The 26,541-nt window shown below is 41.8% G+C and overlaps 1 protein-coding gene across 1 annotated transcript in view; it reads left to right on the plus strand.

Moving 5' to 3' along the window:
• Positions 1-26,541, plus strand: part of LOC136699110 (NACHT, LRR and PYD domains-containing protein 9-like) — a 78,130-nt gene that overhangs the window by 26,717 nt on the left and 24,872 nt on the right. The window contains exons 4-12 of the mRNA XM_066673573.1: positions 7,319-7,681; positions 7,916-8,005; positions 11,499-11,664; positions 18,747-18,920; positions 19,047-19,220; positions 19,336-19,509; positions 20,588-20,761; positions 21,249-21,410; positions 26,436-26,482. Coding sequence (XP_066529670.1) covers positions 7,319-7,681; positions 7,916-8,005; positions 11,499-11,664; positions 18,747-18,920; positions 19,047-19,220; positions 19,336-19,509; positions 20,588-20,761; positions 21,249-21,410; positions 26,436-26,482 — 1,524 coding nt within the window. The remainder of the gene's footprint in view (positions 1-7,318; positions 7,682-7,915; positions 8,006-11,498; positions 11,665-18,746; positions 18,921-19,046; positions 19,221-19,335; positions 19,510-20,587; positions 20,762-21,248; positions 21,411-26,435; positions 26,483-26,541) is intronic.

A 26,541-nucleotide genomic window follows, 5' to 3' on the forward strand; every position in this document is an offset into this window, starting at 1 on the left:
AAACCCCTTATATGCATATATATTATTATTATTATTTTTTTTTTATACCAACCCCAGGTTGATAAAACTCTTTTTTTTCTGTTTATCTCATAGAAACTGCTCTTGTTTCTCCCATAGAAACAAACCTGATGTCACCTGTATGTTCCTCTCTAGCGGACTCTTTCTAAAGGCACCTTACTCAATAAAATGTCCTGCCCTAGGAGCTCATCAGCTCTGGAAACATACAATCATCAACATCTTACCGCGGTTCAATCGGTGTTCCCTCCTGGTGTCCCGTGCCAAGTTCAATATCAGCGGTGCCGGTGGACCCGAAACGGAGCCACCTCCCCACTCTGGAGGCTTCTGGTGGATGGATGGATCTGCCTTTTTTCCCCGCTCGGAAGACACCAGACACACGAGATATCCCAGACAATGAGCCCCCAAATTGTTATGGCAAATCTCAAATTAATCTGTCTAAGTATCACCAGGAAGGAAGATTGATGCTCAAATAATTCTTTGGGTAAAAGAGAGGAATAAGACATGCAGTCAAAGATTCTCTTTTATCTCTTGAGTTTATTGAACAAATCCAAGCCATATATAGGACCCCAGTCACGTACACCATTATTACATCATGTCTCGTTCCATTAACCCAAACGTTCCCTTATTGGTGCCTCATTATCTCCAATTTTATAGCTGCCAGGAAAAATGGTGAGAGATGTCCTTCAGTTGTTGACTGCCTTCCTTCTAATCTGCTCAGCGCCTTCCTCCCACAGCTCACTGTAACCACACAATGCAATGAGTCCCTTCAAGCACTAAGGCCTACATAATTTAGTAAAATTAATCAAGATTAATCAAAACCATTACTCCCTGAATATATTATGTCATTAGTTATTATTAACCATTACTCATTAGTGTTAATCTGCATTTTCCCATCACAAAAACCAACAAATTTTCAACGTCTATTGATGTTAGAATGGCAGGTTGAACTGACGTTAAAATTCAGACGTTTATCAGATGTTGGGATTTGGTCACCATACCTTACAATTTAATGTTGGTAATTTACGTCAATTTGACATCAGGATGTGACGTTTGGAAGTTGTTGGATTTTGGTTACATAACATCACTACTTAAAACCAACAAAGTTTGAATGTCTATTGATGTTTGAATGGCAGGTTGAACTGATGTTAAAATTCAGACGTTTGTGAGATGTTTGGATTTGGTCACCATACCTTACAACTAAATGTTGGTATTTTCCGTCTATTTGACATGAGGATATGATGTTTGTTAGATGTTGGGTTGTGGTTACATAACAACATGACTTAAAACTAACAAAATATCAGTGTCATATGTCATCAATTTGACATTGGTATTAGACGTTACCCTGACATAAAATTTTGCTCATTCGACGTCACGACCAACATTCAACCAGATATCAACGTCTTTTGATGTTGGTGGCCAGCTGGGTGGGCACGACATAAAACACCAAAGTGTCCAAGTTTTATTGAATCAGATTCACTCCTTTCATTCCCTTTAAAAAGAGGGTTGCACACACAACACAGCACAGTGTCACTTTCCTCATGGCAGGACCAGTCTGTCTCTTTTGATTATCTTTTGATTTAATTAATTAACATCTTCACAACCACTGGGGAAACAGGCATGACAATGGCAGAGTTCATCCCCAAACACAAGGCAGTCCTGTAGCTGTTTAGCTGGAGAGGGGGGGATAATAGGCTCGGGCCGTGCTGACTATGTAGACAGAGGTGGGGGTTCAGTCTGGGCACCGGTCACAGAGAAGCAGAAACCGAGGCTTTGCGGGAAACTGAGGGTATGACGGTGGCCGAATGCAGCTCCAAATATGAGGCAGAGGATCAGCAGAATGAACTCAGATCGGAGGAGCGGGCTCACATTGTGAATCAGTCGATGAGGTCTGTCTCGTGAGGTAAATGCAGTGAGTTTGTTTGACACAGTAAAGATGTGAGATCATAGTATATATATATATATATATATATATATATAGGGATGAGGTGAGTTTGTGCATGGTCATACTTACAAAATTATTACTACACAACTTAAATTAAATATTAAATAACAGGAGTGAACCCCAAGGGACTCCCTTAGTCACTGGAGGAATTCTGATTTCTTTTATCCCAGGGGCCACACACTGCTGTCTGTCTCAGAGATCATGTCTAAACCAGCTGGTAGCTCTGTGAGGAAAAACAATATTTTGAAGACTAATATGGAATAATCAACTGCTTCAAAAGATTTAACAAGACGATTAAACTTTGTGGCCTGATTTATTTTCACTCAACATTTGGGCATAAACAATGACTAATAAACTATTTTAAAATATTGACAGTTCCTGACAATTTATGAGAGTTTTTTCTATTCATACCATTGATATACTAGTGACACGTTTACACCAGAAAACACAAGTTTAACTATGATGTATTTTAAGGTTACTAAAAGGACACACCTCATTTTATCACCAAGAAGTACTTGATCAGTTAACAGGGGGTATTCTAGTGAATCATTGTAATGTTGAGTGGAGCTCAGCTGAAACTAGTAAATGGAGTTGAAGCCGTAGTATTGTACGAACTTGAAGATGAGCAATGAAGTGTCCTCCTTCTGCTCTCTGCTCCCTGGCCCCTTGAACACTTGATGTCAAGGATTGGAGGAAAGCCTGCAGACAGCAAAATATATCCAGGCCAGACGCATTTTTTATGTCCAAAAAAGAGGACATGTCCTGCAAAATGAGAATGTCTGGTCATACTAATCTATATACTTTTGCTTAAAAGCAAAATGAGTGAATCTTCACTGAGCCCCGCACTGATAACCACAGATGATGATGAAGGATGATGATGATAAATACTTTAAGAGAAATCAATATACAACTAAATGTGGAAGATTTTAATGAGTTTACTAAGATGGTTAATAAATTATTATATAAATGTTAAAAAGTTGAACAGAGTACCAAAGTACACTGTGTAACTACACTAACAGTCATCCACTCTGGCAGCATCCACAATTTCACTCTCTTTGGTGGAAAAAAGTTACATACCAGATGAATGCCATAGTAAGAGTAATGTTTTAGATCTGAGGTATAGCAGTGGAATTTATCTTTGTAATGTCTGGTGTAATGTAGGAGTAAACAGCTGCAGCTTGTGTCCAGTATTTCAGTTCACTATCAAGACAGTAAATGATCATTATTTCCTCAGAGATCTGTTCTATTTACTGCTAAAGTTTATGGTGCTGTGCTGCACTTGTGATAATTTTAAGCTGTTTCTGAACAGAAGTGAGAAAATTCAAGGAGATTTAATGACTTTAAAATCAGTCATGATTGGCTTACAGCTCACAAGGCCTGCTCACAAGGCACTAGTGTAATCTCTGCTGGCAAAATCTTGGATAGTGCATCTTTGATCAACAGCGAAAAGACAGTAGTGTCACTCTTGGTTCCCCAGTCTTTTAACAGAATTTCATTAATGAGTTTGACACTGAACACAGCATAAATGGCCAAAAATATAAAATTAATGATTTTTATCAACTGTCACTTTCACCCAAGGTGTTTCCCCACCAGACCAGAAGAGGTCGCTGCCTCCTGAGCATTAAGCCCAATTTATGCTTCTGTGTTGAACTTACTCCGTAAGCAATACATTGACATTGACCCTGCACAGTAGATATGTAAATACAAATCACGCAAACGCAGACTGCAACAACTCCACAGTCGTACAAACATGGATCAAGCTGAACCAAGGAAGTCCAAGAATATGAACTCCTCCACACTACAGAGATGCAGTCAGCAGCAGATTCACCACCAGAGATTTCCTCACACATTGGTTTGAACATCACAGGATGAATAAAAAGGTTAAACAAAGGAAAAATACAGACGTCCCTGGAAGAAAAGAAAAAAACTTGCAACAACCCTGAGAGTAAGGAGACGGCAGACCACTGTTGACCCACTGAGGGCAAAGTTGGAGGTCCACTAGTGTTTTACACAGCGTTTTCTGGGTGGACCACTGCTGATTAAATTGAATTTTAGACAAAATGCCACATTTTAGCACTTTTCCATTCACAGTATGATTTGCATATGTTCCTTCATTAGGTTCTTTTTGTTATTCTTTATAAATAAGATCAGTAAATAATTTAAATCAGCACAGTGTCAACATTTTTATCATTTAATCATTTTATATCAGACTCATACTCATTATTATATCTCTCAGAGTTGTTGGTAATATTTGTATTAGTTTGTTTTCCAGAATAAAAGTCTCTGTGAATGTAAAATCTGTTTGAGGAGATTATAAATGAGTTCTATCCTGTACAGGACAGTAATCTGAGTGGTCCAATGGTGGACCAGCAGTGGTCTACAGTCAGTGGTGTGCCAGCCTTTTTATGCCAGTGGAACAATATATGCTCGCTGTCCGGGAACGAGCTGGAAGTCATGGGAAAAACATGTGGGCTTTGTATTAGTGTTTTTTTTGTGTGCCACATAAAACTAGTTCTACTACATCACTACTTTGTGAACCAATGCACAAGTAAACACTCACAATGTCATAAGACACTTGCGCAGAGTCCAACATAGGCTTGGCATTGAGACAATGCAAAAGCATAAATCAGCCTTTAGTGTTTTCTCTGCACCTGAACCTTGTGTTTTTAACTCATCTAGAGTTACAGGTTATTCCTGTAACTTCTTTCAGTCTCACTATCGCCTCCAGAAATGTACCAGTTTTGACTTTCAATGGGGGCGGGATATAGACACTCATTGGCTGCTTAAGTTAAGCTCCGCCCACCCAGCACATTCTGCACAACTCGCTACGTCACACACAAACACATACGGACATTTTTGAGTAGCCAATCCACCTACCAACGTGTTTTTGGAGCATGGGAGGAAACCGGAGCACCCGGAGGAAACCCACACAAACAAAGAGAGAACACACTACACTCCTCACAGACAATCACCCGGAGGAAACCCACACAGGCACAGAGAGAACACACCACACTCCTCACAGACAGTCACCCGGAGGAAACCCACACAAACACAGAGAAAACACACCACACTCCTCACAGACAGTCACCCGGAGGAAACCCAAACAAACACAGAGAAAACACACCACACTCCTCACAGACAGTTACCCGGAGGAAACCCACACAGACACAGAGAAAACACACCACACTCCTCACAGACAGTCACCCGGAGGAAACCCACACAGACACAGAGAAAACACACCACACTCCTCACAAACAGTCACCCGGAGGGAACCCACACAAACACAGAGAAAACACACCACACTCCTCACAGACAGTCACCCGGAGGAAACCCACACAGACACAGGGAGAACACACCACACTCCTCACAGACAGTCACCCAGAGGAAACCCACACAGACACAAGGAAAACACACCACACTCCTCATAGACAGTCACCCGGAGGAAACCCACACAAACAGAGAGAAAACACACCACACTCCTCACAGACAGTCACCCGGAGGAAACCCACACAGACACAGGGAGAACACACCACACTCCTCGCAGACAGTCACCCGGAGGAAACCCACACAGACACAAGGAGAACACACCACACTCCTCACAGACAGTCACCGGGAGGAAACCCACACAGACACAGGAAGAACACACCACACTCCTCACAGACAGTCACCCGGAGGAAACCCACACAGACACAGGGAGAACACACCACACTCCTCACAGACAGTCTCCCAGAGGAAACCCATGCAGAGACAGAGAGAACACACCACACTCCTCACAGACAGTCACGCGGAGGAAACCCACACAGACACAGGGAGAACACACCACACTCCTTACAAACAATCACCCGGAGGAAACCCACGCAGACACAGAGAGAACACACCACACTCCTCACAGACAGTCACCTGGAGGAAACCCACACAGACACAGAGAGAACACACCACACTGCTCACAGACAATCACCCGGAGGAAACACACACAGACACAGGGAGAACACACCACACTCCTTACAGACAGTCACCCGGAGGAAACACACACAGACACAGGGAGAACACACCACACTCCTCACATACAGTCACCCGGAGGAAACCCACACAGACACAGGGAGAACACACCACACTCCTTACAAACAATCACCCGGAGGAAACTCACACAGACACAGGGAGAACACACCACACTCCTCACAGACAGTCACCTGGAGGAAACCCACACAGACACAGAGAGAACACACCACACTGCTCACAGACAGTCACCCGGAGGAAACAAACACAGACACAGGGAGAACACACCACACTCCTCACATACAGTCACCCGGAGGAAACCCACACAGACACAGGGAGAACACACCACACTCCTTACAAACAATCACCCGGAGGAAACTCACACAGACACAGGGAGAACACACCACACTCTTTACAGACAGTCTCCCAGTGGAAACCCATGCAGAGACAGAGAGAACACACCACACTCCTCACAGACAGTCACCTGGAGGAAACCCACACAGACACAGAGAGAACACACCACACTGCTCACAGACAATCACCCGGAGGAAACAGACACAGGGAGAATACACCACACTCCTTACAGACAGTCACCTGGAGGAAACACACACAGACACAGGGAGAACACACCACACTCCTCACAGACAGTCACCCGGAGGAAACACACACAGACACAGAGAAAACACACCACACTCCTCACAGACAGTCACCGGGAGGAAACCCACACAGACACAGGGAGAACACACCACACTCCTCACAGACAGTCACCCGGAGGAAACCCACACAGACACAGAGAGAACACACCACACTCCTCACAGACAGTCATGCGGAGGAAACCCACACAGACACAGGGAGAACACACCACACTCCTTACAAACAATCACCCGGAGGACACCCACGCAGACACAGAGAGAACACACCACACTCCTCACAGACAGTCACCTGGAGGAAACCCACACAGACACAGAGAGAACACACCACACTGCACACAGACAATCACCCGGTGGAAACACACACAGACACAGGGAGAACACACCACACTTCTCACAGACAGTCACCCGGAGGAAATCCACACAGACACGGAGAACATACCACACTCCTTATAGACAGTCACCCGGAGGAAACACACACAGAAACTGGGAGAACACACCACACTCCTTACAGACAGTCACCCGGAGGAAACCCACACAAACACAGGGAGAACACACCACACTCCTCACAGACATTCACCCGGAGGAAACCCACACAGACACAGAGAAAACACACCACACTCCTCATAGACTGTCACCCGGAGGAAACCCATGCAGACACAGGGAGAATGTTTTTATAATATATTGTGCCTTTATTGTTTTTGTATTTCAGAGCAGTTTAAAGTAGTTGGACCACATGCTCCTCTAGTGGTTGAAGTCGATAAAGACCTGGTTCTGCCCTGTTCTCTCCAACCAAACATCAGTGCTGAGGATAAGATATTGGAGTGGATCAGATTAGATCTGAATCAGGCAAACAGACTGGTGCACATGTATGAAGATTTTCAAGACAATAATATTCAGCAGATGGAATCGTACAGAGGGAGGACAGCTCTGTTTAAAGAGCAGCTGTCGAAAGGCAATGCATCACTCAAACTCTCCTCAGTCCGATCTTCTGATGAAGGACTTTACCAGTGTTATATTGATGACCCATCAACATCTTCATCTGATGATATCAGTCTGTATGTAGAAGTTAAGGGTAAGAACAATCACTACATCAGTTTTTTTTTATTATTATTTATGAATGAATAAATCAGCTTTGTCATGTTTGTCAAAAAAAAAAAAAGTTTTGCTGGATGTTGAAAACTAACTGTAATCATTAAAGGCCATAATTTAGAATGCATTGCAGCTAAATACAGCATTTTAGAGATGATAGGTCAGTCCCTCAAACTGTGTTTATCCTGCTGTAAAAGTTACATGATCTGTGTTTCAGAAAAACCTTTTGCGGCCTGGAAGATTACCATCATCTGCCTTTCACTTTTCTGCATTGCATTAGTGTTGTTTACAGTGTGGAACATAAAAGGTAACATTTTAATGAATAATGTGTAGTGGAAATTGCACACGTTGCGGTGGCATAAGCACTACATAGTGGAGTCAATGATAATTAATTATTGTTTTTATAATAATTGTTTTTAATAATAATCATTTTGCTAAGCTCCATAATAAATAATAAGTAGTGTCTTTACCTGTCTAATTTTAGTTTAGACAAGTAGGTCATCATGTTAGATGACTTTACATATTATATAGCAGAATTAGCTAGAATTAATTATTTTTAATGAATTATGCTCATTGAGTAGGAAATTGAATCTGATCTAGAAGTAATATTTCTATACCAGAAAGGTGCACACACAAACAAATAACAAAGGATTGGTTTTATCACACAACTGGTTTATTAATTGTAATATCAAATAATGCTCCGGTTTCCTCCCACAGTCCAAAAACACACGTTGCAGGTGGATTGGCGACTCGAAAGTGTCCGTAGGTGTGAGTGTGTGAGTGAATGTGTGTGTGTCTGTGTTGCCCTGTGAAGGACTGGTGCCCCCTCCAGGGTGTATTCCCGCCTTGCGCCCAATGATTCCAGGTAGGCTCTGGACCCCCGCGACCCTAAATTGGATAAGCGGTTACAGATAATGGATGGATGGATATCAAATAATGAATATTCACTGTAAAAAATGTCTGTGAATTTTAAGGTGGAAAACTGTAAAACCATGACAGTAAATGACTGTAAACTCTAAAAAGGTTGAAAACAGTTTCTGTAACAGTGAAATACCGTAAACACTATTATCAGCCAAAATACAATTTTTTACATCTCTTTACTGTAAAATATACATTATTTCACTGTTAAACACACAAACCATTGGGGACGGTACAAGTGTCCAAGGACTGGGAGGAGCTGAGACTCATTAGGGAGCTCCCAGCATGCTTTGCTTCTCCATATTTTCTGTGATTTTCAGAGTTTTTTTGTTTTTTTCTGTCTTTGAGATTTACTGATTTTGGGTTGCATTGGGGTGATCACTGTGTGTGTTTGTGTTACTGTGCATATTATGTCAGACGTGTGTTGGTCAGGAAAGTTCACCATCAGCCTGTGTTCCGCATGTGGCACCCAGATACCGAACATTTCTTTAGTCCTTTCAGCAAGATCTCCTTTTAAGGGCTGAATACAGGATGCAGTTTAGCTATATCTAAATATGGCTATATCTCCGTCTCCTTTCTCTAATTTGTCACACAATTTACATGTTAATTTTATAGAAAAACAATGTTTTTTTGTTATTTTTATGTAAATATCATGTTTTTTACAGTGTATCTGTTTTTTTAACAGAAACGTACTGTAAACAAAACAGTCCTTAAATGTAAAATTTATGACTGCCAAAAACGTGACCGTATATTTTACAGTGAAATTCTGGCAACCACAGCTGCTAGTATTTTACCGTAAATTTTACGGATTTTTTATACAGTGTTGATTTTACATTCATATAATGAAATGGATTACAGCGATACATGAGGGAACAGGGAGATTAATATATGAGGGAACTTCTCTATGATAATTACCTTAAATTCTAGGAAAAGCTATTGTTGATCCCAGCAAGCATTTAGCACCGACCCTGAGCAATTAAAGAAATGAAACCATGTGACTTTACATATCTGTGGAGATGGACTGGAGATAGCTGGGAGTATGTCGCTGACACGTGGTGCTTTCCGGCAGCTTTGTCATCCTTTTGAGGGTCAGAGGTCTAAGGTTTCCTTCATGCTCTGGGTGTGGTGTTGAATTTTTGGTGGAATTAAACTATAGCTTTTCTTAATCTTTTCTTTAAAGAGATAAAATTAAAATAGAACTTCTGTTCTGGGCCCAAGACTGTTTAAGAAAGCCATGGGAGTCCGACGCCTGCAGAGGACCCTGCAGAGTCACTGCATACCCGAGTCATTTCTCTTCTTTAGCCTTGAAAAAGGCTTAAAAGAGAAAAAGTGTAAAGTGAAGGGCTTTTCTTTCTTGGCCTTTGGTCATAAAAAAGGTCCCTGGAAAGTGGTTTATGAGCCTGCTCTGTGTTATCTGAAATTCTCATCTGGGCTTGTGTGGCTTGGAGATGTCTCTGAGCTAAGAGAGGTTTTTCAGCATAATAAGGTAACTTTGGCATATTAAGTCCCCAAAAAGTATAATATTGTTTATTAAAATTAATAATCTGTTTATCTCCGCTACAAATGTTTAAATATAAATACTGTATGAATTGTACTGCCCGTATTTGGATCAACCTGTGGATAAATGAAAAGCATCATATAACAGACACAGTGAAAAGCCTAAACATGTTCAGATTAATCATAAGTACTGCTGTAAGGACTGGGGGGTGGACTGACGGAGGCAGACGCAAACGCTAAAAAAAGTATACTTTTATTTATAACAAAAGGTAACAAAACAGATAGACTTGGATAAAGAAAGACTTAGAAAGAAAGAATTGGACAGATAGAATGAAACAGAGAAACCTAGATCGAGGGAGCTAAACAGACAGAGCTAAACAGGGCAAATATATCAGACAGACTAGAGGGTTAAACAGGCCAAACAGAGCACAGTAAGGGAAACAGGTGAGAGGGGTACCAGCTTGAAGCGAAAACAGACTAAAGAAACACAAACAGACAAGAGAGATACAATGGCTGGCTGGCTGGCTGAGGAGCTCACACAAAGGAACTTAAATGCACAACACAGACAAGGGACACCTGGAAGAGATAACGAAGGGGCAGGACTACAAATGACACTGACGAGAAGGAGGGACTAGGGCGGAGACAACAACAACAAAGAGCCATGTGCTATGTGCACACATGGTGGAAACAACAGACAAGACAGGGCCAAGGTGTGACAACTGCCCAACAGTATCTTTGGATTTTAGTAACAAATACATTAGGGGAAACATCTATTCAATACATCAACATTTGTATTACAAATGTTTGTAGCTAATTCAATAAAATCTAAACAAGACATTAATATCAGTTCAATAAAATGACACATGATGAGCCAAAATATCCATTCAGAATTGTAGTATTCTAAACTGCTGCATCTTTTATTAGACGTCAGACTCCAGACACAGAAGTGTGTAATAGCTGAAAGAATATGTTTTTACTTCTTTTAATGAAATGTACATTTTGGGCATATACTGGTTTACTACAGTTCAAATACTTCACCATAAGACACTGTTTAGGACAAAATATCATCACTGTCCAAAGAAAAATGTATCTCGACAACACTGACTTTACAGGAGAAGGAAACAAGCTCTAACTTTCAGATTTCTATTGGTCATTCATCATGAGATTTACACACAATGTGAGGGACAGCTGCTGTGTTCAAATGATGTAGTAAAACAAACATCCACAAAGATACATGGTTGTCCTTGAACAGCAACAGTATATAAATATAAGTAACCCACAAGCACTGGACACTTTAAATGCCTTTTTAGAAAAACAGTGGATTGTACAGAAAGTTACAGTCAATTAATGACAGCAGTGTCTCCCCTGTCTCTCTCTAACTCCAGACAGACGCTCTAAAAAGCAGCTATCTCCTGCAGAGTGCTCAGCCATAGCCTACTTTCATCTTCATTCAGAGAAAGTGAGGAAGGAGATGAACCTGAAGAAATACAGCACATCAGACAAGGGCTACCAGAGACTCATCCCAGCGATCTCTAACTGCAGAACAGCTCAGTGAGTGTCACCTACAAATCAGTCACTAATGGAGACACAGACCAGTGAAAGAACATTAGGCTACATTCACATTACCAGGTTGAAGTGACTGAAATTTGATCTTTTCAGAGCTGTGTGAACATGTCAAATCCTATTTTGTCAAATCAGATTTGAGTCACTTTCATATGTGCTCCTAGATCTGACACATATCTGCTTTATTTTCATGTGACATGAATGTGAATGGTCAGGTCGAATTTTTTGCCTGTATACATATAGTAATTGCCTGTATTCATTATAGTAATGTAACGGTAAAATATTAGTGACATATGAGTCTGAGGAAGGAGGAGGTGGTCAGTGATTCTGTTAGAGGTAAAAGCAGGTGCAGAGTTAAGCATGATATCAAGCATGATACTGTAGGTGAGACAAAGCCAGGACCTTGTAGGTCAGGGGCTGGATCAGGGCAACACCTGGAGAGCAGCAGGAACTGGAAGACTCCAGGTATGAGAAACACAGGAAAAAGAAAACCAGACAAGGGGGGAAATAAAGGGGTCAACAGGCTCATGGTAAAGCAGGGCCCTGCAAAATAAGCATCCACTGGCCAGGCAAGAGAACACAGCAACAGACAAGCAACAGACAAGAGAGAGAGAGAGAGAGAGAGAGAGAGAGAGAGAGTGCAGTCTGGTTGGTGGTTACCAGAAAGCTAACTAAAAAAGCTGTAGCTATGGTAGTATGACAGGGTTACTACAGAACAGTGATAATACGAAAACCAGCTCTAACACCAATAGAGAAGGAGTAACCTGAAAGTGAGTGCTTAATCATAAGCTTGTGTGAAAAGGTAGGTTTTTAATCTAGATGTATGTCTAAGCCCCGAACAGTAACCGGAGGCAATACCAGAGTTGAGGAGTTTGTGAGAAAATGCTGTTCCTCCTGCAGTGTCTTTCTTAATGTGAGGAACTAAGAGTAGACCTACTAAGAGTAGAAGTGTAGGGACGAGAGAACTGGGGTTATATGGTTGAAATTTCTAGCTCTAGTGAGCACCCTGGCTCCGGGTAGTAGTAATCCGTGTCTGGTGCATTGTGGATCGGGTGGCAGCCGGGGTCGGTGGCCCTGGCATTCTGATCCTCGGTTACTGAAACTGGCTTTTGGAACATGGAACATAACCTCTCAGGTGGGAAAAGAGCCTGAGCTGGTGCGCGAGGTTGAGAGGTACCGGCTAGATATAGTTGGGCTCACCTCAACACACAGTATTGGCTCTGGAACCAATCTCCTTGAGAGGGGCTGGATGCTCTTTCACTCTGAAGTTGCCCAGGGTGAGAGGCATAAGGCAGGAGTGGGCTTACTCTTCAGTGGACGAGAGGGTAATTTCCCTGCGCCTTCGGGTTGGGAAAAGGGCTCTGACTTTTGTTTGTGCTTATGCATTGAACAGCAGTTCAGAGTACCATGCCTTCTTGGGGACCCTAGAGGGGGTGCTGGAGAACACTCATTCTGCGGACTCCATTGTTCTGCTGGGGGGCTTCAATGCTCACGTGGGTAATGACAGTGAGACCTGGAGGGGCGTGATTGGGAGGAACGGCCCCGCTGATCTGAACCCGAGTGGTGTTCAGTTATTGGATTTCTGTGCCCGTCACAGTTTGTCCATTATGAACACCATGTTCGAGCATGAGGGTGTCCACAAGTACACCTGGCATCAGGATACCCTAGGCCGCATTTCGATGATCGACTTTATAGTCGTATCATCGGACCTGCGGCCATATGTTCTGGACACTCGGGTGAAGAGTGGCGCTGACCTGTCAACTGATCACCACCTTTTGGTGAGTTGGATCAGATGGTGGGGGAGGATGGCGGACAGACCTGGCAGGCCCAAACGCGTGCTGAGGGTTTACTGGGAACATTTGGCAGAGGAACCTGTCAGAAAGATCTTCAACTCCTACATCTGGCAGAGCTTCGACTGCATCCTGGGAGAGGCTGGTGACATTGAGTCTGAGTGGGCCATGTTCCGGACCTCCATTGTTGAGGCGTCTGAATGGAGCTGTGGCTGCAATGTTGTCGGTGCCTGTCGGGGTGGCAATCCCCGCACTCGGTGGTGGATGCCTCGGGTGAGGGGTCTGTCAAGCTGAAGAAAAAGTCCTATCGAGCCTGGTTGGCTTGGGGGACTCCCGAGGCAGCCGACAGGTACCATCAGGCGACTCAGGAGGGGAAAGTGGTTTTCCACCAACACTGTATATGGTGGGGGTGGGGAACTGTTGACCTCGACTGGGGACGTCATTAGGCGGTGGAAGGAATACTTTGGGGATCTTCTCAATCCCACCAGCACGTCTTCCGCAGAGGAAGCAGAGTTTGGGAACCCAGGGGGGTGTCTATCACTGGGGTTGAGATGGCCGAGGTGGTAGGGAAACTCCTTGGCAGTAGGGCTCCGGGGGTGGATGAAGTTCGCCCCAGGTTCCTCAAAGCTCTGGATGTCGTGGGGCTGTCCTGGCTGACACGTCTTTGCAACATTGCGTGGACATCGGGGGCAGTGCCTCTGGACTGGCAGACTGGGGTGGTGGTTCCCCTTTTTAAAAAGGGGGATCGGAGGGTGTGTTCCAACTATACACTTCTCAGCCTCCCCAATAAGGTCTATGCGGGGGTACTGGAGAAGAGAGTCCAACTGATAGTTGAACCTGTTGAACCTCGGATCCGGGAGAGATTCGGAGTGGAGTCGCTGCTCCTCCACGTCGAGAGGAGCCAGTTGAGGTGGTTTGGGTATCTGGTTCGGATGTCTCCTGGACGCCTTCCTGGTGAGGTGTTCCGGGTATGTCTAACGGGGAGGAGGCCCCGGGGCACGCTGGAGAGACTACATGTCTCAACTGGCCTGGGAACGCCTCGGTATACCCCCGGAGGAGCTGGAGGTGGTGGCTGGGGAGAGGGAGGTCTGGGTTTCTTTGCTCTGACTGCTTCCCCCGCGACCCAGATGCGGATAAGCGGTGGATAATGGATGGCTGGATGGATGAAGCTAGTGTAACGCTTTGTATGAGCTCACTGCCAGGAGTGCATTGCAGTAGTCTAGACGTGAAGTTATAAAATATGCACTAGTTCCTCTGCATGTTTTAAGGATGAGATATGCCGAATTTTGGCAACATTGCATAGGTGGAAGAAGGCGGTTTTGACTGTATTGGATTTGTGGGTATCAAATGAGAGAGTCAATCAAAAGCAACCCCTCAATTTTTAATGATGGTACTGTGTTTTACTGTTTAATTATCAAGATTAATAGCATAATTTCTGAGTGAATGTTTCTGAGTATCTGTACCTAGTAACAAGACCTCGGTTTTATCAGAATTTAACATGAGAACATTTTTCTTCCCGTCTTTATTTTCAGTTTGACATTCTGTTATTTTACGTAGACAAGCAAAATCATTAGGTTTGGCTAACATATACAGTTGTGTGTCATCAGCGTAACAGTGGATTTGAATACCATGCTTACAGATTAGTCTACCCATTGGCAACATGTAGAGTGTGAATAATACAGGGCCAAACACTGACCCTTGTGTAGCACCATATTTTACCAAAGTATAATGTGGGGATTTTTTGTTCATATAAACAAAATGATAATGGTCAGATAAATAGGATCTGAACCAAGAGAGGGCAGGTCCTTTTATTCCTACCAGATATTCCTTCCTTCATCACTGTCAGCTAAACTTGTATGATCTGTAAAGATGTTAAAATTCTCGCTGCAGAGTCCAGCGTCCAGCATCAAGCTAGAGTCCCTATCAGTGGCTCCCACCAAGGTTGTAAGAAACCTGGGTGTCATGGTTGATGACCAGCTGACCTTCGCAGATCACATTACCGCTGTAGCTTGATCGTGCCACTTCTCCCTATTCAACATAAGGAACATTAGGCCATACCTAACTCAACATGCAACACAGCTCCTTGTTCAGACGTTAGTAATCTCCCGTCTAGACTATTGCAATGCCCTCCTGACAGGTCTTCCGGCCTGTGCTGTGAGACCACTACAGATGATCCACAATGCTGCAGCACGCCTGGTCTTCAACCAGCCTAAAAGAGCACATGTCACACCCCTATTAGTTGAGCTGCATTGGCTACCCTTAGCTGCTCGCATCAAATTTAAATCACTAATGATGGCCTTCAGAATATTCACTGGTTCTGCTCCCATCTACCTCAATAAACTATTAAAACCATACATTCCTCAAAGAAGCGCCAACTAACACGACCAACCCCCCGTACAGGTCAGTTGAGGCTATTCTCATCTCTGGTACCACGCTGGTGGAACGAGCTTCCAAGCACTATCAGAGCAACAGGAACCCTCTCCGCATTCAAGAAATCCTTGAAAACCCAACTCTTCCGAGAGTATCTTTTGCACTGAAAGTATTTCTTTAATGCACTTATTACTTCCTGGCATATTGCACTTAATGTAAGGTATTTTGTATAATTTGTGCTGTAGTTTGAATGTTAGATCCTCTTTTTGTAAGTTGCTTTGGATAAAAGCGTCTGCCAAATGCATAAATGTAAATGTAAATGTAAATCTGTCTGTTAAATCCAGCAGCAGCACAAGATTAGCCAGTTACACAGGCGGGTATTACAGACCCTCAAATATAATAAAATATAATAAAATTATCCACATTCATTAATTTACTGTCTGACATCAGAAACAAAATAATTAACAAACAATTGCCCTTTAGCTACTGGAAGTTGCTCTGAATAACAAGCTGTAGTTGGAAGATGACTATTTCATGAGTGAAAGTTCTTTAGATTTTTTAAAAAATGTATTTTTTACTATTGAATTATTATATGGTTAATATATTTTAATTACAATTTAATTACTTTTAATTAAGGATCAGTCATGTCAGATGCTTTACACACTCTTTAAATTAGTGCTTTAAATGTTGTTCTTACCCATAAATATTTTGAGAGTACAAGCACATTAATGAATCTGGACATTTACGAAAAATGATTTGCAAACTATTTTGGTTTCGTTATGCTCACGTTTCATTGTGATCTTTGTTTTTTCCTTTTCTATTGAGGGGAGCTTTTTTTAAACCTTTATTCAAACTGGTTAGTCTCATTGAGATCACTGATCTCTTTTACAAGTGAGACCTGGCCAAAAATGGCAGCAATACACAGTTACAACAAATAATCCACACAAAAATGTATTCAAATACAAATTGTGAATAAAAACTGAATGCAATGATGTGGAGGTGCCAACATCTAATATTTTATTCAGAATAGAATACAAATCACAGATCAAAAGTTTAAACTGAGAGAATGTATCATTTTAAAGGAAGAATATGTTGTTTCAAAATTTCATGGCGTCAACAAATCCCAAAAAAGTTGGGACACTAAACAAATTGTGAATAAAAACTGAATGCAATGATGTGGAGGTGCCAACATCTAACATTTTATTAAGAATAGAACACAAATCACAGATCAAAAGTTTAAACTGAGAGAATGTATCATTTTAAAGGAAGAATATGTTGTTTCAAAATTTCATGGCGTCAACAAATCCCAAAAAAGTTGGGACAAGGCCATTTTTACCACTATGTGGCATCCCCCTTTCTTCTTACAACACTCATCATATGTCTGGGGACAGAGGAGACCAGTTTCTCAAGTTTAGAAATAGGAATGCTCTCCAATTCATGTCTAATACAGGCCTCTAACTGTTCAATCGTCTTGGGCCTTCTTTGTCGCACCTTCCTCTTTATGATGCGCCAAATGTTCTCTATAGGTGAAAGATCTGGACTGCAGGCTGGCCATTTCAGTACCCGGATCCTTCTCCTACATAGCCATGATGTTGTGATTGCTGCAGAATGTGGTCTGGCATTATCTTGTTGAAAAATGCAAGGTCTTCCCTGAAAGAGATGATGTCTAGATGGGAGCATATGCTGTTCTAGAACCTGAACATAGTTCTCTGCATTAATGGTGCCTTTCCAGACATGCAAGCTGCCCATGCCACAAGCACTCAAGCAACCCCATACCATCAGTGATGCAGGCTTCTGAACAGAGAGTTGATAACAACTTGGGTTATCCTCGTCCTCTCTGGTCCGGATGACATGGCGTCCCAGTGTTCCATAAAGAACTTCAAATCGTGACTCATCTGACCACAGAACAGCCTTCCATTTTGCCATACTCCATTTTAAAAGACCCCTGGCCCAGTGCAAACATCTGAGCTTGTGGAGCTTGCTTAGAAATGGCTTCCTCTTTGCACTGTAGAGTTTCAGCTGGCAACGACGGATGGGACGGTGGATTGTGTTCACTGACAATGCTTTCTGGAAGTACTCCTGTGCCCATTCTGTTATTTCCTTGACAGTGGCATTCCTGTTTGAGGTGCAGTGACGTTTAAGGGCCCGGAGATCACGAGCATCCAGTAGAGTTTTACGGCTTTGATCCACAATTGTTCCAGATTCTCTGAATCTTTTGATGATGTTATGCACGGTTGATGATGATAACTTAAAAGTCTTTGCTATTTTACGCTGGGTAACACCATTCTGGTATTGCTGCACTATCTTTCTGCGCAACAATGGTGGAATTGGTGATCCTCTTACCATCTTGGCTTCAGAGAGACACTGACACTCTGAGAAGCACTTTTTATACCCAATCATGTTGTCAATTGACCTAATTAGTGTTAATTGGTCTTCCAGCTGTTTGTTATATGCTTAATTTCCTTTTGCCAGCCTCTTATTGCTACTTGTCCCAACTTTTTTGGGATTTGTTGACACTGTGAAATTTTGAATCAACATATTTTTCCTTTAAAATGTTACATTTACTCAGATTAAACATTTGATCTGTCATCTATGTTCTATTATGAATATAATATTGACATTTGCCATCTCCACATCATTGCATTCAGTTTTTATTCACAATTTGTTTAGTGTCCCAACATTTTTGGAATCCGGTTTGTATACACAGAAGGTTTAAAACCAGAAAATTAAAGTAAACCCAATGTTTCTGTTTGTTTGTACATGCTGCAGCTGAGAAGATTTGTTCTGTCCACGTCTATCTGTGGGTTTACAGTATGTAACTGAGTAGCACTCAGAGGAAGAGAGTAAACTGAACCTGAATCAGTAACTCTGTACTGTCTGTGTCAGCTTTACTCACCGTGTCTCTTGTAGATTTGCTGGCTGTAATCTCTCTGAACAATCCATCAGTACTTTAACTGCAGCTCTACAATCAGAAAACTGTTCTCTGAGAGAAATGGACCTCAGTATCAATTACTTGAGGGATTCAGGTGTGGAGAAGATCTCTTCTGCACTGAAGAGTCCACACTGTAAACTGGAGAAACTCAGGTCAGGATTAATATTAACTATAATTATATACCAACACAATGTACAATGTATATTTCTAATTTTATGCACAAAATTAAACCATTCTCCACTGATGGGAAAGTTCTGTATCTATTCTTCCATTTGCAGACTTACTATGAACCAGCTTTCTAATGCGTCCTGTGAGACACTTAGCTCAGCTCTACAATCAGAAAAATGCTCTCTGAGAGAACTGGACCTCAGTAACAATGACCTGAGGGATTCCGGAGTGGAGAAGATCTCTGCTGCACTGACGAGTACACACTGTAAACTCGAGACTCTCAGGTCAGTGTTAAAGATTATTTTGTGGAATGATGAACTTTAAAAACATTACAAAAATATCAATAAACCTTCCCCCACTGTGTGGTTGTAATAGGTTTTATTTATTCTCCCTTTGCAGACTTGCTGTGTGTAAAATACCTAATTCATCCTGTGAAACACTGAGCTCAGCTCTACAATCAGAAAACTGCTCTCTGAGAGAACTGGACCTCAGTAACAATGACCTGCAGGATTCAGGAGTGGAGAAGATCTCTGCTGGACTGAAGAGTCCACACTGTAAATTGGAGACACTCAGGTATTAATTATGAATTTATTATTGAGTGTAAATATAATTGAGTGTAATTTCTATATAAACTCTATAAAATCACTAAATCCAGTTTGAATTGGACCCATATCTCAGCTGTGTTTCTGTCTCTAAAGAGTGACTGTGTCTCTATCAGTAAATAACATCTCACACTAATCATTAATAATGTAACAGTCTGATCCACTGTCAGAAACACTCCACTATGCCAGTATTTCATTGCCTTACCTGTATGCAGGAGAAAACGTAGCTAGTGTGCACCAGCAGTTTCAGTGCTGTAACTGTAAATGGGAGTAAACCGCTATAACTGTGTGTCAGTATTTCTGTGCTGTAACTGTATGTAAGTGTAAACGGCTGTAGTTGGTGTGTGTCAGTATTTTGGTGCCATAACTGCATGTAGGAGTAAATGGCTGTAGTTCATGTGTGACAGTATATAAGTGTCTATCCGCTTTATTGAAGATTTGGAGATTAAAATGCATGTCTACAGATGAGTCCACACTGGGAGCACAGAGCTGAAGCCTTTACAATTTTCTTAAAAGCACTTTATTACTGATGCTGTAGGTCTGTAAATTAATAAAGTCATTTGACAGGTACTTCAGTCTTTATTTTGATAAATAAAAATGTTTTTCTGGCATCTTGTTTAGCTTTGTTTTACAACTGAATTTTGTTCAATGTACAATTATGGGGAAAAGTTAAGACACCCAGTATAAACCTTTGTCTTAAACATATTTAAACATGGACATTTGATTTTCACTTAAATATTGAGAGACATACATTGTGAAATTAGCCTTACTATGGCATACATTCTTTATACGTTCATACATATGTTCTGAAAAAATATTCATAAATGTTTCAGCGGAAATTCCTTGGTAACCGCACATATCCTGAACATTATGGGTTTATTATTATCTTTAAACCCAGAGTTTACAAATAAAGCTCGGAACCTAAACATTCTGCAGTTTAACATTATACACCACTGTTTTACCCAGTGTTCACGACATTTAACAGGCTGAACACCCTCTTCTCTTACGTGAATCAGAATTATCTTGTAAAATATTTCCTCTGGTTTCAGACTGGCTTTGTGTGATTTGAGGGAAATATCTTGTGATACACTGAGCTCAGCTTTACAATCAGAAAACTGCTCTCTGAGAGAACTGGACCTCAGTAAAAATGACCTGCAGGATTCAGGAGTGGAGAAGCTCTCTGAAGGACTGAAGAGTCCACACTGTAAACTGGAGACTCTCAGGTAAATATTTGTTCCTGAATGGAAAATGTTCAGCTGTTAAACTCAGTGCTTCTCTGATATTCTTTTAATTTCACAACAAATATGTTTGTTTCCAGTGATCTGGGTTGTCTGTCAAATTGATGATGTTTTAAGTGGTTAATGAACGTCTACATACCACTCATCTAGATTCAGCTGTTTTCTTAATCTCTTCCTCTGTCATTTATAACAGACTCTATTTTTATCCCTAGACCATTGCCAGAATCATTATCAGAATCATCTCAGAATTTCTTTCTCCTGCTTTTAAACTTTTCAGAAATTCAAACATATTTCTGACAATAAAAAAGCATGTTGTCATTTTAGATAAATTTATATCAAATACAGCTAAGTGAAACAAGCAGAAAGCACAAATGTTCCTTTCATTCTGCTGTTGCTTGTAAATAGAAGCTGTTTTTTGTCTGTTTGTGAATCATTTAATTCAGTTATCTCTGTGTTTTCCTCTTTTCTGCAGATTGTCTTGGTGTATGGTCACTGAGAAAGGCTGTTCCTTTCTGGCTTCAGCTCTGAAATTGAAACTTACCATTCTGAAAGAACTGGACCTGACATACAATCATCCTGGAGAGTCTGGAGAGAGACTGCTCTCTGATCCACATTGCAGAATAAAAACACTCAGGTATGGAAAGAGAGATGTCATATACGAATAAGACAGAAACTTTGATATGTTAAAAAGTATTGCTGAGAAAAATGAATCAACAGTGAAACAGTAACACCACATCATGCACAGACACAACCCAGCCCTCCACACCCTATTAACATATTGGTGAACAGATACACCTTTCAGGAGCTTGGCCCAGGATCTTAAAGTGTGAACCTGTCTTGGACAGTCAGAGAAAGAATGGAAAACTGTATTAGGATACAGAAGAAAATACTAACTGGCCAAACAGCAGAGATACATTTGGCTACAAATGCATAAGCCGGCATTATGCAATGAAGGACTTTCCAGTGGAGGTCACCAGAGTGCCTGGGTAAAACAGCCCTTGTAAAAGAGCTCCCTAAAAACCTGTAATTATGGGCTGTAAAGTAATTTATGATATCATTGAGACTGTGTATTATAAACCACCAAGATACCCAAGAATTGCTAACTCAAGCAAATTCCAAAATTTCCCCATGGAACAGCATCAACTGGATTAAACCCAGTCTTCTTCATCCAATGACGCAAACAAAACCCCAGGAGGGATGAAGGCCCTCAGAATAGGGAGTTTGACTTATGATAAAGTGTCCAGGATGATCAGAGAGTGTCTGAAACAGTGATATCATCTACATAAACAGCCAGCTTTACAGATACACCCTTGTCAACACTGTACACTTAGAGTGTGATTCCTCAGAGCTGCTACCTTACAGCCATTATTAAAGTTTCAAAAATATACTTCAGACTAGGGATGGGTGGTATCCACATTTTTCATACCTTCAAAATATTATCACAATATACAGTATAACCATGGGGTGGTGTATGCACTGTCTGACTGCATAAGCCTCATATCTGTAAGTGTGGGTCGAATGAAGGGTTTTTGGCGCTGTGCAATTCAGCTCAGCACAGCCCAACAGTGCACACTGACAAACGGTGTTGATGACAAAAACAACTGTTTCTGAGAGAGCAAATTACAGTGACTGGTGCTGGAGGAACAGAAAAGTTGTAAAACAAGTGACATAAGACGGTTCTACACTTCTAGAAGCATAGCTGGCACTAACAGGCATGTGTGTTTCAGCACATAGCAGATGATTTCCCAGTGAAACTGAGGCTCAAATCACACACATTTAGCGATAAAGCCTCATAGCTCGAGTGAAGTCAAGTGAAGGCCCTTCTGAGTGTTTTGTCTGTTCTCAGCTTCATTCCTCTCTCTTCTAACACAAACTCAGCTCTAAACTCACACTGCGGTGGACGACTGAGCTCATGTTTGTTCCCCTCCCATTCTCAGAGTGTGACATTACCAGTCAGTGAGTTCTTAGAGCACCGCCTCCCTGTAGCTCTCTTAAATGCACATGAATGAACATTATGGCCTCACACTTAAACAGAACAGAAATTTGACACATCACATATGTCATAAATACCGCCCACATTTTTAAGTACCTTCCACATTTTTAAATACAGCGGTGTACCATATTACCATTATACCACCCAACTCAACTGCAGACAACTGACTGACAGACCACTGCCTGAGACCACAGCCTGAGAGACCACAGCCTGGTCATAATCTTCTTTTCACTGGGCAATATGTTGTGAGACATTCATTTATGTTCAGTAGGCTGTAGGGCTGTGTGATGATGTACAGTACCTGTGACACATCACCAAGAGAAACCATTATGTATACTTACCTGTACTTACTCACCTGCATACGGGTCATGTGAGAGGGAAAAGAGTACTATCCCTTGATGCTGAGTTTTACTTACCTGGTTGAATCCATTCTCCACAGAGGGATGGGGGAACTAGCATCTAGAAGAGGGAAAATATATTATCTAATAAATATTGATATTATGAATGAATGTTAAACATGCCATGGCTGTAACTGAATCTTGGTACAGTTGTTAGTTCATTGTTAATTTTTATTGTGTATGAAACTTGTGTATCCAAGATACAATAACTTTTACCTCTTCAGTGAATGGTATATTCTAAGGGGCGGGGCTACCTATATATATACCACACAAGGGTAAAAGAAGGGGAGACTCTGCTAGACCGTAGCGAGAGGAGCATAACCTAAGGACATAATAAGACTCATGATTTAGTTGTCTTTATCCTTTTTGTCTCTGCTTATAGAGAATTTTGTTTTGTTAATTTTTTTGTTCACAAGGAGCGCGCGTGTATATATACTGTAAATAGTAATACAAAGTTTGGTGTGGAAGGGAACCAAAAATCGAACCTCCCGGGGTTATTTCGAGTCGACCTTATCATCTCAGGCCTCTCGCCCGACTCTACCCATAGAGAACACCTCCCACCATTTCACTTTGCGATGGTGAAGGGGTGAGCTTTATCACAGGCTGTCACGATCATGAAATTTTAACTGACAATTATTTGTCATAAATATATTTGCGATTAACAATTTAATTGTCTGTTTTTTTACAGCCCCAGTATTTTAATAGGCCTGTGTACTTAATGATAGTATAATAATGTACACACACTATTATGGAAAAGAACATCAATTTATTGAACAGTTCATAAATATATATAAAGATATTTGCCCCTTGTCCTGTTTTTAATTAAAATTGTATGTTTGAAAACGATATTTGCAAATTCTCAAAATGAGCAAAACATCAAATCAAATGTACTACGGCTTAAACATCTGTTGTTTATTGGCTTGACATATTCTGGGCAAGGAATACTAAGGCTACATTTACACAGCAGGTAAAGAAGCCCAGTCATACGTGACATGGATGTGTTCATGTGGCTGTGTGAACAGCACAAATCGCATTGAATCTGACTTTTTCACATCCGATTTGGGCCACTTTCATATGATCCATGTCCATCTGTGGAAATTCGACTCTGTCTGAAAGGCCAGGTCAGAATTCATGTGACTTTTATGTCACTCCCCAGACAATGAGCACATATCGGTCCACTGGCATAAAAAGGCTGGTACACCACTGACTGTAGACCACTGCTGGTCCACCATCGGACCACTCAGATTACTGTCCTGTACAGGTTATAACTCATTTATAATCTCCTCAAACAGATTTTACATTCACAGAGACTTTTATTCTGGAAAACAAACTAATACATATATTACCAGCAACTACGAGAGATATAATAATGGGTATAAGCCTGATATAAAATGATTAAATGATAAAAATGTTGACACTGTGCTGAATTAAAATTATTTACTAATCTTATTTATAAAGAATAACAAAAGAACCTAATGAAGGAAAAAATATAAATCGGACTGTGAATGGAAAAGTGATAAAATGTGGCATTTTGTCTAAAATTCTGTTTAATCAGCAGTGTTCCACCCAGAAAAAGCTGTGAAAAACACTAGTGGACCTCCAACATTGCCTTCAGTGGGCCAGCAGTGGTCCGCCCTCTTCTTGCTCTCAGGGTCTGAATGCTGAGAATAATCTCCGGACTACGGTCCAAAGAATTTTATTTATTTTTTCATTTTAATTTGAGGTGTTTAGGAGGTGGAAATGGCCAGGTCAAAGGATTTTTGTTTTGTAAAAAATATTGGGAAATGAAACACCTGTGAAACTCCTGAAACCAGGTTCCTATCTCTCATTTATCAGAAAATAAAACACTTGGACATTTGTATAAAGTTTTTTTTTAAATAAACAAGAGAAGACCTTTTTTTAGTCGTTCTGTATCAGTTTGATGTTGTTCATGTCGGTATGAAGCTTTATAAATCACATTAGAAATAAAAATCACATTAGATAGATTCATATTAAATTAAAATTAATAATAATATTAAATTAGGGCGGCACGATGGCCCAGCAGGTAGTGTCGCAGTCACACAGCTCCAAGGACCTGGAGGTTGTGGGTTCGATTCCCGCTCAGGGTGACTGTCTGTGAGGAGTTGGTGTGTTCTCCCTGTGTCCGCGTGGGTTTCCTCCGGGTGCTCCGGTTTCCTCCCACAGTCCAAAAACACACGTTGGTAGGTCCATTGGCGACTCAAAAGTGTCTGTAGGTGTGAATGTGTGTGTGTGTTGCCCTGTGAAGGACTGCCGCTCCCTCCAGGGTGTGTTCCTGCCTTGCGCCCAATGATTCCAGGTAGGCTCTGGACCCACCGCGACCCTGAATTGGATAAGCGGTTACAGATAATGAATGAATGAATAATATGAAATTATTTATATGAACTGTCTGTGAAGACAGCAGCAGCTTGAATGCAGGCAATTTCTTTCTTAATGCGAAGTCATAAAAAATGGTTAAGAAACAAAGTGCTATCTGTTAATGTTTAATAAATCAGTTGTGGACCCTGGTCTCGAGGTAGGACCTTACAGCGTTTTCATAACAAATTATATGATAATTTCTCTCAACACAGAATTAAAATCCCCTAAGCATAAAGTTACAGACAACATAACTCAGTGTGCAGTGTGTCCCCCCTCAGTGTGCTAGTGCATCCCCCCTCAGTGTGCAGTGTGTCCCCCCTCAGTGTGCTAGTGCATCCCCCCTCAGTGTGCAGTGTGTCCCCCTCAGTGTGCAGTGTGTCCCCCCTTCAGTGTACAGTGCAGTCCCCCTCAGTGTGCAGTGTCCCGCGTCAGTGTGCAGTGTGTCCTCCCCTCAGTGTGCAGTGTGTCCCCCCCTCAGTGTGCAGTGTGTCACCCTTCATTGTGCAGTGTGTTCCCTCAGTGTGCAGTGCCCCCCCCCCAGTGTGCAGTGCCCCCCCCAGTGTGCAGTGTGTCCCCCCTCAGTGTGCAGTGTGTCCCCCCTCAGTATGCAGTGTGCCCCCCTCCACAGTGTGCAATTCATCCCCCCCTCAGTGTGCAGTGTGTTCCCTCAGTGTGCAGGGTGCCCCCCCCCCCCCCCCCTCAGTGTGCAGTGCGTCCCCCCTCAGTGTGCAGTGCACTCCCCCTCAGACATTAGGATGACCTTCTTCCTCCGTCTGAAAAACGACCAGCACAAACTCATCAGGACACCAGTTCATTACAGGACACAGATCTGTTTATTATTTATTACTATTGTATCATTACACTCTGTCCTTGGTGTGTGTGTGTGTTTCAGTACGGTGAATTCAGGGGAGAAGTGGATCAAACCCAGTCAGAGAAAATGTAAGTCTCTCTCTCTCTCTCTCCTCTCTCCTGTCTTTTTCTCCCTGTCCAACTCTCTC

The sequence above is a fragment of the Hoplias malabaricus genome, chromosome 6 (genome assembly GCF_029633855.1).
Source record: "Hoplias malabaricus isolate fHopMal1 chromosome 6, fHopMal1.hap1, whole genome shotgun sequence".
NCBI classification, from domain to species: Eukaryota; Metazoa; Chordata; class Actinopteri; order Characiformes; family Erythrinidae; genus Hoplias; species Hoplias malabaricus.